Source organism: Erinaceus europaeus, chromosome 21 (genome assembly GCF_950295315.1).
Source record: "Erinaceus europaeus chromosome 21, mEriEur2.1, whole genome shotgun sequence".
NCBI lineage: Eukaryota > Metazoa > Chordata > Mammalia > Eulipotyphla > Erinaceidae > Erinaceus > Erinaceus europaeus.
Genome location: NC_080182.1, coordinates 19966232 through 19978835, shown reverse-complemented (window position 1 = coordinate 19978835; position 12604 = coordinate 19966232). Strand labels below are relative to the sequence as shown.

Genomic DNA, 12604 nt, shown 5'->3' with positions numbered 1-12604 from the left:
GATTAAGATCATGTTGAATGTCAGATAGTCTTTTAGCTTGTCTGTATCTGACCAAACATGGGTAGATTTAAAAATTAGAGTGGTGTGGGGTAGTCACAGCATGAGAGAGGCTCCTGGGAACTGTGATTTGTGTCCTTAATTTAAAACTCAGTAGATGGTGTATACATCTTGGTGTTGTTTATGTATGCTGCCTTCCTTCTGGAGTGGCTAAATCTCAAATACTCAGAAAGACAAGAAAGGAAACTCATTTTATTTCCTTTCCATTCATTCACATAGGACACATTCGGATTTTATTTTTTCTGCCACCAGGGTTAGTGCTGGGGATCAGTACCTGAATGGTTCTAGCATACTCCCTGTGGCTATTCTTTTAGTTTTTGTACTTTTTTCTTTTTTCTTTTCTTTTCTTTTCTTTTTTTTCTTTTGGCTCCAGGGTTATCGCTGGAGCTCGGTGCCAGCACTACAAATCCACTGCTCCTGGAGGACATTTTTTCCATTTAGTTGCCCTTATTCTTGTTATTATTGTTATTGTTGTCACTGCTATTACTGTTGCTGGAGAGGACAGAGAGAAATGGAGGAGGGGAAGACAGAGACAGGAGAAAGAAAGATAGACACCTGCAGACCTGCTTCACCGCTTGTGAAGCGGCCCCCTTGCAGGTGGGGAGCTGGGGGTTCAAACCGGGGCCCCTATGTCTGTCCTTGAGCTTTCGTGCCATGTGCGCTTAACCCGCTGTGCTACTGACTGCCCCCAGCTTTTGTTCTTTTTGATAGGATGTGAGAGAAAGATAGAGAGGAGTGACAGAGAAAGAAGGAGACAGGAAAGAAGATAGATACCTGTGCACTGCTCCACCACTTATAAATCTTTGCTTTGCAGGTAGGGGTTGAGAATATGAACTTAAGTCCTTCCACATGGCAACATATGCACTCTACTGGCTGGATCACTACTTGGCCCTTGCTAAGAAATTATTAGTTAAAATTCAATGGCAAAAGATTATTTGCATTTCTAAGTTCATAAGAGTGGCTTCTTAATTCTTTTCAATTCACATTTCAAATACTAACTTCATTACTTTAAAAGTCTTTAACCTAGTTCTTGGGTGGCCATACCACTGAGTTGAAAACAGACTACTTTCCCCACAGGGTCCTCAAATTGCACTACTTTTTTCAAACTTTAAACTTTTTGAGACATTTGTGAGTTTGGATTATGGGAGCACATTCTTCTTATGTTAGCTAAAACTACAAGTTTCTTAAATTTATTACTAGCTTTACAGCTCTTAATAAAAGACAAAGTGTTTATATTTCACATGTGTCCTATTAATAAACTAACAAATGTTATTCTTCAAAATAAAATGACACCCTATACCTAGATAACTGTTTTCCTTGGTAAACTATCAATGCAAAACTGTCATTTTATGTCTTTCCTCTTTTATAACTAATTTTCTTTATTAAAGCTGCCTAAACTGCAATGTGATTTTAGTTTAAACAAATTTGGGAATGTCACATTTGACACTTTGGAGACTATCACCCCGAACGTGGTTTGTTTTTAATGAGGCACCATTGCCTGTTGAGTTAGGTTTCAGAGCGGAAACTTACAGTGAGGCTGCCTGCGTTAAAATCTTGACTTTCACACTTATTAAACCTAGAGACTTGGGCTATTTATTTAATCTCCGTGCACCTCTAGTTCCTCGTCTCTGACTGTGCCTATTAGTGGTATGCCCCTCCTGGTAACGTCGTGAGAGTGATTTAATTGATACATCTAAAGTGCTTGAGTCAACATACACACCATAAGTTCTTAATTTGGCCTTATTGTGTACATGAGAATGGGATTCACACCAGTGGGTTCCGTCAGTGTCACGTAACTGGGTACTGTGCAGTTGTACTACCTTGCTGTTCTGGTCTTTCACTCCGTTCCCTCCTCTTACACACACAGGTAGCACCAACCATAAAAGAGAGGATGATGAAGAAGGGAAGCCTCATGCTGGGCTACCAGCCCCATCGGGGGAAGGTTAACTTCTTTCGGCAGGTGGTGATCAGCCCTCAAGTGAGCCGAGAGGACATGGACTTCCTCCTGGATGAAATAGACCTACTGGGTAGAGACATGTAGCTGTGACTTTCAGGTCTTGTCCTGGGGAAGGTTCAGGCCATGGCAGGACGTATGTTAGATTACAACCCTTCCAGTAGGATGTAGGAAGCATGCTCTGTCTGGACTGAGTGCAACTTTTATGCTAAGCAAATAGTGTTAATGATTTTTTAGCTGCCTGGGGATGGTGCTAATATAAGGGAGGACTTAGAACATAGATTTCTTTCAAGGATTTTCCCTGTGATGGAAGCTTGAAGAAAGTTAATAGGTTCCACAAAGTGCCTGGGTTCATTGCTCTTTAAGGGACATATGAATCCAGTGCAGTTGTCAGTGTGTGGCTCTTAGGGCAGCAGCAGCAGCATTGCTGAGAACATGTTAAAAATGCAGATTCCCAGCCCCTCCCCAGAACTACTGGGAGTGGAGCCCCGTATTCTGTATTGAAAGTGCCCATTGGGTGATATAGAGACTAGACAAAATCTGAGAACTAGGGGTTCAGTGACATGTTGCTAGGCCTGAATACTGGCTCTGGAGATTGAGCAGCAAAGAGATATTTAGCATTTCAGTGGTCTCCAAGCCTGTCTTTGAAAGGTAGTGGCACCTCTAGCACCCATGTTTAGGGCACCTGATATGTATTGAAGCTATTTTTTTAAAATAAAGTCTATAGAAGACATTTACGTTATAAAGATATTTCTTCTGTGCAAGCCGAATGCTACTCTCAGCAATTAAAACTAACCACATTCTTCGTTTATTTTAATTAGCGAGGAGAGACAAAAAAAATCAATTCCAACCAAAGCAATATTTCTAATTCTCTTCCCAGAACTATCTGTGTCAATGGCTTGCTTATAGAAAAGAATGAAAATGAAGTCCAGAATTATGAAAGATTCTCTTTCTAAGTTTTGAAATGTCAGTGTATACTATTAGGTGACATATAGGGCAGAGAGGCTGGGAACCAGAGGTCTTATTCAGTGTGTGTACCTCTTCTGCTACTGTTGGGAGTGAATAATTATAATCCTATCTCTAGCTGGAGTCCTGTATTGCAAGAATACTACTTGACCGAGAAGTAAATGGAAGCTAGAGGTGTGGATGCAGAATTTAACAAGCTGAATCATGAATATAATTAGAACTCGGATTTGGAAGGCAAATGATTGAAGAGTGTTCAAGTATTCGATTTAGCATATTCTATGACCTTTCCATACTCCATCAACTTGCTTCATTTAAATTTTAATGTGTATAAAATGAATTTGTGCTGTTTAATTTTATTCTGTATTTCCCCTTTAAGGTGTGTGGCTTTTCAATATCTCCATTGGTCAAAGAACCTCTTAATTTTTCACTGAATTATTCTGGTGATAATTATTTGTGTGTGTTTATTATATCTCTTCTTGCATTTTTGTTTTGATGTCTACGTGAATGTTCTTAATTTATGATTAACAATTTTTGCAATATTTGGGTTTCATGAAATAAAAAATCAATACTAGCACCTACTTAGAGTGTTTGTTTTTTCTTTTCCTGTCATTGCCTGTTTACTGGATCAACAGAACATTTTTAAAAGTGAGTGGGGGTTGATTGGTATTTTAACATAAATAATTGAGATGCATTGAAAGCTGTCTTTTTTTTAAATTAACACCTTAAATAAGAAAATTTAAGTCATATAACAGGCTAAGGATATCTCTCTCTCTTGAAGTCTTTTTTTTTTTTATCTGCCATGCATTGTTTTGTTTTGCTTTGCTTTGCCACTAAGTTTATTGATGAGATTCAGTGCCTATAGTATGAATCCACTACTCCTGGCATTCATTTTTCCTCCCCCCCCCAATTATGACAGAGACAGAAATGGGGAGGGGAGGAGGGAGAGACAGAGAGAGAAACAGATTTCAGCAGCCTGCTCCACAAATCATGTAACTTTCCCCCTGCAGATATAGACTGGGTTCTCTAAACTGGGTCTGAGTCCTTGTGCACTTAACTAGTAGTCTGACTGTGATGTAGTCACTCATTGCATTTTTTTTTTTTATCATATGCCTACAGTATTCCAGGCAGTTACTTGGGTGCAGGAATGTGTTGTGATTGAAGTAGACAATGTTCCTGTTCTTTTGGAAACTTTTTTTTTTTCTATCTCTTCTCTTCTTCTTCTTCTAGCGTTTGCCCTTCTTCCGTAGCCAGTCAACAGCGTCAGGTTGAGCCTGATGTAAAGTTTCGAGACCTCCTTTGAATCTGGAGAGGTGGCAGTCGTTGACTATGTGGGTCATAGTCTGTCTGTAGCCGCAGGGGCAGTTCGGGTCGTCTCTGGCTCCCCAGCGATGGAACATAGCAACACACCGGCCATGGCCTGTTCGATAGCGATTGAGGAGGGCCCAATCATAACGTGCTAGGTCAAAGCCGGGTTGACGCTTGCAGGGGTCTGTGATGAGGTGTTTGTTCTTGACCTCAGCTGACTGCCAATTCTGTTTCCAAGAGTCTGGAACAGAGAAGTTCAGTGTAGGCGTAGGGGACCAGATTGGGTGACGAGACGTCAAGCGTTGGACAGGGTGGGCGAAGATATCTGCGTATATTGGCAGGTCTGGTCGAGCCTAGACATGGGAAATGAACTTAGATGATGCCGCATTCCGACGAATATCTGGCGGGGCAATGTTGCTAAGAACTGGCCGCCATGGAACTGGGGTGGAACGGATAGTTCCAGAAATTATCCTCATGGAGGATAAGTAGTAACTGGTCAAGAGATGCGAAGCTCTTTGAAGAAACTCTAAGAATATGAATATTATGGGAGAGACAATGCGTTGTGCTACTAGGAAAAAATGGTTGGATGGGTTTCTCTAATAAGATATCATTTAAGTGAAAGCTAAAGAAATGATATAGAAAACCATGTGAATATTTAGAGAAAGGATTCTCCACAGGATGGGTACAGCAAATATCCGAGAATTTATATTTGTAGTATATTCCACTACCGGTATGGACATAAATGATGCGTGTGACTGGAAGGAGTGATGGAGGAACATAAGATACAGTCAAAAACTACGTGGGAGTCAGTATGTTGATTGCTATAGGTGGAGACTTAGAGTTAAATGGAGACACCTTAGAGAGCAGATAATACAGCTCTCCTAGCAAGAAGACTACTTTTTCATGCAAATGACCCAAATTCAAGTCCTACCCACATCATACTGAAGGAAGCTTTCCTGCCATGGTGTCTTTTTCTCTCTGTGTGTTTTCAGACTGTCTCTCTCTATATATCTGAAAAAGTTAGCCTGGCAAACATATACAAACATAGATAGATAATTGTGGAACTAATAGTTGACCCATATCTGCAGCCTTAAGAGAACTGCTGTCACTTCCAGTTGAAGGAATGGGGATAAAGAACTCTGGTGATGGCATGGTGTGCTGTCTTAAAATGTTTTAAATATTTTTATTTTATTTATTATTGGATAGAGACAGACACTGAAAGGAATGGGGGAGATAGAGAGTGAAGGAGAAAGAGAGACACTTGCAGCACTGCTTTACCAGTCATGAAGCTTTCCCCCTGCAGGTGGGGACCAGGGCCTTGAACCTGGGTCCTTGCACACTGCAGTGTGTGCTCCTAACCAAGTGAGCCATTGCCTGGCCCCTTATTTTATAATTTTGTGACTCAACATTTAATCACTAATAAAAATTTTACAAAATCAGCCTTGGGTTGTTAAACTGTGGTGACATCAAAATATACTTGATTGATAAAGTTAGAGTATTTAAGAAATAAATTTAAAATTCATGATATCTTCATCAGTGATTTTGTTTTGCTTTGTTTTGTTTTTTAATGCTCAGCAGCTATATGAAAGGGATTGCTATCTGCAAACATAGGAAGATATGTTTTTGCCTGGTTTTGATCATGCGAGATTCAACTATGGAAGCCAATCAACCATAAATATTTAAAAGTTTGGATTTCAGGGGAGATTCTTGAGTTAAATGAAGGTTTGAGAGGCTATCATCACAAGGATGGTATTTCAAATTATGGCTTTGGATGAGTTCATCTAAAAAGTGTCTGTAGATGTAAAGAAGTTCCTTCTTGGCCCGGGGGTGGTGCACATTGCCATGCACAAGGATCTGGGCTGATCTGCAGGGGAGGCTCCAGGAGTGGTGAAGCAGCGCAGGCATCTATCTCTCTTTCTCCCCCTACCTTCTCAAGTTTATCACTGTTTCTATCAGAAAGAAGAAAAAAGAAATGAAAACAGAAGAAAAGAAGGGACAATAGGGGAAGGCTCAGAAAGAGGAGAAAATGACTATAGGGAGCAGGGAACTTATTGTCCCAACACCGAGCCCCAGCAATCACCCTGGTGGCAATAAAAAAAAAAAAATTAAAATAAGACGTGTCAAGGATTGACCTCTGTGACAGGATCAAGATTTTTTTAAAAAAAAAGCAAGAGATAATGAGACAGAGAAAGAACCGAGAGAATAGTATCCTGGAGATTTAAGTAAAGAAAAAAATTTTCAGAAAGGAGAGTCTAGCTGTATTTAAGCTAGAAGTGGGATAAAAAAAAATAAGGACTTACCTTAGAATTGGCAGCATAGAGGTCATTTCTTTGTTGCAATTTTATTAGACAATAAGTGAGCATTTATTATATGATTTTTAATAGTTCTAATTGCTACCAGACCTTATTCAATCAATAGCCTTTAAATACCTCTTTCAACTCCAGATTTCTATCAACCACTCTGGGCAAAGATCTAATCACATAATGGAAATTAGACTTAAAACAGTATCACAATATTAATTGGATTAGATAGGATGAGGTAAAACCAAATATAAGAGAGCCATCAAAACTGCTCCCTTGGATAGTGTGTTTTGCTATACATAAGACCCAAGTTTAAACCTGGCCTCAACAACATTGAAGAAAACTTCAGTGATGTGGTGTCTTTCCCTCCTGTGCTGTCTCTGTCTCTGTCTCTGTCTTTCTGCCTCCAGGGTTATTGCTGGGTCTCAGTGCTGGCATTATTAATCTACTGCTCTTAGTGGCCATTTTTCTATCTTATTGGATAGAACAGAGAGAAATTGAGAAAAGAGGGGGCGATAAAGAGGAAGAGAGAAACCTGCTGACCTGCTTTGCTATTTGCCAGGCATTCCCCCTGCAGGTGGGCCATGGGGGGGGGGGGGTTGAACCCAGATCCTTATGTGGGTCATTGCGCTTGGTACTATGTGCAATTAATCCACACTTAGTACTATGTGCACTTCCTCACACCACAACCCACCACCCTCCCCCTAGCTCTGGCTACCTGAAAAATTCTGCCTGACATAATGTAACCCTGGTGATGACCTAGAAACCAGGTCATCTGGTTAAGCTCACACATTGCAGTGTACAAGGACCCAAGTTGAAGTCTCTGGTTCCCCCACCTGCAGGGGGAAAGCTTCATAAGTGGTGAAGCAGGGCTTCAGATGTCTCTCTGCCTCTTTCTCTCCCCCTCACCTCTCCTCTCTTAACTTCTCTCTCTCTATCCAATAACAAGTAAATAAATATATCTTAAATAAATAAAATAGGAAACTCAAATAATTGTGATTTCTTTAGAGAGATTTGTTTTTCTTTATTGCAAAGGAAATCTAAGATAGGCAATTCAGAGACATTGCTTTATATTTGGCTGTGTGCAAACAGACACGGACACAGGTAACCCTGGAAAGCAAAGTCCAGGAGTGGCAAAGTGAAACAGAGATGGAAAGGAAGTTGATACAGTGAGCATTAGTGAACAAATCAAAAGACAGCTGAGGCTTGAGGGTGACCAGCACTTCTGGGGAAGACTGTGGAATACATCTCACACATCCCATCTAAGAGGTGAGGAGACTGAACTACTAACTCACAGGTAGATAAATTGGATGAAGTCAGATCACAGGAGGATTAGCTTCCTGAAAATCCTGACCAATCTTGCACACCCTTGGAATTTTCAGACAGCGAGTACAGGTGCTTTCAGCTAAAGACTTCTGCAGGATTGTCAAATGTTGGGAAGATTTGGTAGCAATTTTTTTCCATTTGACTATTTATTTATTTAAAATTAGTGATTAAATAATGATCAACAAGATTGTGGGACAAGAGGGGTACAAGTCTATACAGTTCCCACCACCAGAGTCCCATATCCCTCCATTGGAAGCTTCCCTATTCTTTATCCCTCTGGGAGTCTGGACCAAAGATCTTTATGGGGTACGGAAGGTGGGAGGTCTGGCTCCTGCAATTTCAAGCACCTTTTCCCTAGAAATCAACCAAAGTTGATAAAGGTAGGTTTTATACCATTTGAAATACAATTTGTCTTGTTCAAGTTCACTTTGTTGAGGCTGAACAGTCAGCTTTAACCCATTCGCATCTGCCTAATCCAATGGAAAATGGAGGGATACAGCACAAAATGTACTTTATTTTATTGTGCCACGAGGGTTATAGCTGGGATTTAGTGCCTACATGGTGACTCCACCTCTCCACTGGACGTTTTTTTATTCATTTTTCTTTTGTTTTTCTTTATATTTTTAGAGATGAGACAGAGAAAGAGAGAGAGAGAGAAGAAGCTGAGAATAGGGAGAGAGGGACTGACAGGAGAGACATTTGCAACTTTACTCTATTACTCATCAAGCTCCCCCACCCACAGGGGGTGACAGGGCTCTTAAATCCGAGTCTTGATGTATACTACTATATCTGTTGGGTATACCACGACCTGCCCTACCACTTGAAATGCTTTAATCCCTTTAATTTGAGCCAAACCTGAGCTATAGAAACAATTTACATTAGATTTCATCTCTGAAGGACCAGTTTGAGTCTCCCTTATTTAAACTGATGTGAGTTTGCCTAACACAATATGAATTGAGGAGATCCCAGTTTGGAGTAATTTTATGTCTCTCTACTTTGATCACATTCCATTTGAGTTTACTTGATCTTGTGGGAATTCATTACTAGCAATTAGACTTGGTTTGATTTGTTCTAATTAGTACAGGGCTTATTTCATACTCAATGAAACTCAATGAAAATTGGATTAAACTTGCTTAATCCAATGGGATGCATAAAAAGCCCCCTCCCCCCTTTTAAGTTCCTGGTTTTAGGGAGTGCAATAAGTAGAAGAAAAAAAAAACTAATTCAACAGAACAAAGTATAACCCCAGGTTAAATTAGAGTCACAGACAGAAGAATGAGCGCTCACACTGCTCATTCTGTTCTTCACTTCCTTCTCTGCAGGTATGAAGTAAATCAAATGAAACATTGCACAGCCAGAATTTAAAGAAATAGGCTTTGATGGGAGGGGTGGTATGTGAAATGAAATATAGTCGCTAAAGCCAAAAAATGAATACAGTTTTCTGATTCCTAAGATTATTTATTTATTCTAAAAGTATGTGATTCTCAAGGAAAATTCCACAAGTTTAAGGCTCCTCTAGTGTAGAAATTAACTGTGATTGTAATACTAGTTAACGTTTACTGAGCCCATACTATAGGCAAAGATATATGCTAACTGGTACATTTGTTGTGGAACATTAGATGCATGTTAGTTGTTTAAAAGTCATTACTTGAGAGGTAAGAGTTGGTGTGAGGGGGCTGATGAATTAGATCACTTAGATGGTGTGTTGCTTTGTCATGTGCAGGACCCAAGTTTGAGAATGATCCTCCCTACACTAAAGGACTTTTCAGTGCTATAGTTCCTCTCTATCTATCTATTTATCTATCTATATATCTATCTATCTATCTTTCTCTTGGCCTCTATCTCCATTGAAGAGAGAGAGAGAGAGAGAAAAGATGGAAGAAGGGGAGATAGTAAGAAAGGACTGATGTGATAAAACGCAGATTTATTCAGGTGCTGGCAACCTGGAAGATGGACGACTCCTATCTCAGAAATTATCTTACTCTCACAGTGGGATTTGTGTTTTATATAAGGTAGTAGGTTTAAGTAGGAAAAGCTAGTGGATCAATGACAAAATGTAGTGGCCTCTGGTCACATAGGTGTCCAGTTGGCATCAGTAGTTTCTTGGATCAAGGAATAATCATACACTGGAATGTGTGGTGGTCTTGTCTGTGTAAAACAATCGGATGTGTTGTTAAATAATATCTTTCCTAGAGGTCTCCGAAGGGCTTGATGTTGATTTTGTTTATACTTTCCCAGCCATCTGTGACTGATTCTTAAATAAATAACATTAAGTACATAATACATGAGAACATTTTTTTAATGTGAAGTGGTAGACAGTTTAGAGATCTAAAGGAAAAGGAAGAACCTAATGGAGTTTTATTATTCCTGCTTATTATCTCCATTTTGTAATTGAAGTGCTTGGAGTTCAGATACTTTAAAATAAGTCTTGAAGAATATTAAGCTAGTAAGTGGTAGATTTAAGAATAAGTCAAGGTCCCCTATGCCCCAGAATCCAAGTCCTAAATTTCTTTGCCCTATTGTAGTTGTAGAAAGAAGAAACATTTAACTTGGATTAATCTTAGAAAATTGACTCTTCCACAGTCATTTGGCAAACAAAAGCATCAAAAATCAATTTTTTTTTAGTTAGAGCTTATTATCGTAATACCAGCATGGCCCCTTTCTCAAACAAAATATAAAACTTTTTCTTTCTGCTTTTGCCTTTGAAATTGGAAGGATAGAGCAGAAATTATCTTTGACTCCCTCCTTGCTTAGGCTGGTAACCAGTCTGAGTATTGGACTTGCTGCAGTGAGCATCCTCTCTGCCAGAAGTGAAAAGAACAAAATGCAGCTGGTTGGGCCAGTCTTGGCCACAGCATCCCAGCCTAGTCCCCACCACATGGAGAGAGATGGGGGCGGGGTAGGTGGGCTGTAGGACTTAAGGGTCAAGGAAAATTCAATGAGTATGGTCCCTCAGGTGAATGAGAAGGAAGGGGTTGGTAAAGGGTTTGGTGCTACTGTAGGGAAATTTGCAAATGCTAACACATTCCTGTGTGAGGCACATCACCACTTGCCAGTAATTGTGAGTATGTATATATTTAAGTAATAAGATTCAGCTGGGGGTTGGGTTGGGCGGGTTGTGCTTAACAGCGGGTTAAGCACAGGAAGGATACAGGAATGAGCCCCCGGCTTCCCATCTGCAGGGGAGTCGCTTCACATGCAGTGAAGCTGGTCTGCAGGTGTCTCTTTCTCTCCCCCTCTGTCTTCCCCTCCTTTCTCTATTTCTCTCTGTCCTATCCAACAACGACAATATCAACAATAACTACAACAACAATAAAACAACAAGGGCAACAAAAGGGAAAATAAATAATTAAAAAAAATAAGCTTCATCTGGTCAGACTTTTCTGGGCAGTCTTGGTGACACATTGCCTGTGCTGTGATTGTTCTAAAGACTGAGTGGCTCTAACCTCTGTGAAAAGCCCAAACAGAAGCAATCATCCAAATTTAAAAAAAAAAAAAAGTATTTGAATTATAATAGTAAGAAGTGCTATCAGGGAGGGATCACAATATTGGTGAAAACAGTTATCTCTGGGGGTCAAGCAGTGGTGCACCTGGCTAAGCGTACACATTACAGTACATAAGGACCCAGGTTCAAACCCCTGGTTATAACCTGCAAGGGAAAAGCATCACGAGTGGTGAAGTAGTGCTGCAGGTGTCTGTCTGTCTCTTTCCCTCTCTATCTCCCTATCCCTCTCTCTTCTAAATTTCTGTCTCTATTCAATGATAAATATTTTATTTTAATTTTTTAATATTTATTTATTCCCTTTTGTTGCCCTTGTTGTTTTTTATATTGTTGTAGTTATTATTGCTATTGATGTTGTCATTGTTGGATAAGACAGAGAGAAATAGAGAGAAGAGGGGAAGACCAAGAGGGGGAGAGAAAGATAGACACCTGCAGACCTGCTTCACCGCCTGTGAAGCGACTCCCCTGCAGGTGGGGAGCTGGGGGCTCGAACCGGGATCCTTATGCAGGTCCTTGCTCACTTTGTGCCACCTGTGCTTAACCCGCTGTGCTACCACCCAACTCCCTCAATGATAAATATTTTTAAAAGAATAAACAATTAAAAAAAAAAACCACTGTGATAAACAAGCTATTCCTGCAAGGGCGGGGGGGGGGGGTGAGGAGGGAGGGGAGGTGTGCATTTGCCCTAGTAAGAGATATGAATCAAATGTTTGCCTCAAGAATCAATTGACAGGAATATCTTAAAACAAATGTTAAAGATATTCATTGAGTTACAATCTTCTGAAGGGGGTGCCCAAACCTTCTGAGATGAGTAGTTAGACTATATTAACATTGTGGATCTCAGTTCTCAGTCTTGATATTCAAGATTTTTTGTTATAGTTTACTTATTTATTTATTGGGTAGATATGAAGAAATCAAGAGAAAAGGGCAAGATAGAGGAGAGAAAGACACCTGCAGCATTGCTTTACCACTTTTTTGTTTTTAAATATTTATTTATTTTCCCTTTTTTGTTGCCCTTGTTGTTCTTCATTGTTGTTGTAGTTGTTGTTGTTGTTGATGATGATTGTTAGATAAGACAAAGAGAAATGGAGAGAGGAGGGGAAGACAGAGAGGGGGAGAGAAAGAGAGACACCTGCAGACCTGCTTCCCCGCCTGCGAAGCGACTCCCCTGCAGGTGGGGAGCTGGGGCCTCGA

General features: G+C 40.1%; 1 protein-coding gene across 3 annotated transcripts in view; it reads left to right on the top strand.

Annotated features, from left to right (window-relative positions):
* GADL1 (glutamate decarboxylase like 1) overlaps positions 1-4302 on the top strand; it is a 439849-nt gene extending 435547 nt beyond the window's left edge. For 2 of the 3 annotated variants that reach the window (XM_060180480.1, XM_060180479.1), the window contains one exon: positions 1925-4301. In XM_060180480.1, coding sequence (XP_060036463.1) covers positions 1925-2098 — 174 coding nt within the window. In that variant the 3' untranslated portion in view covers positions 2099-4301. Of the gene's footprint in view, positions 1-1924 lie in introns of all 3 variants that reach the window. The other variant, XM_060180482.1, reaches the window with a different exon arrangement.
* Positions 4303-12604: the final 8302 nt, after the last annotated feature.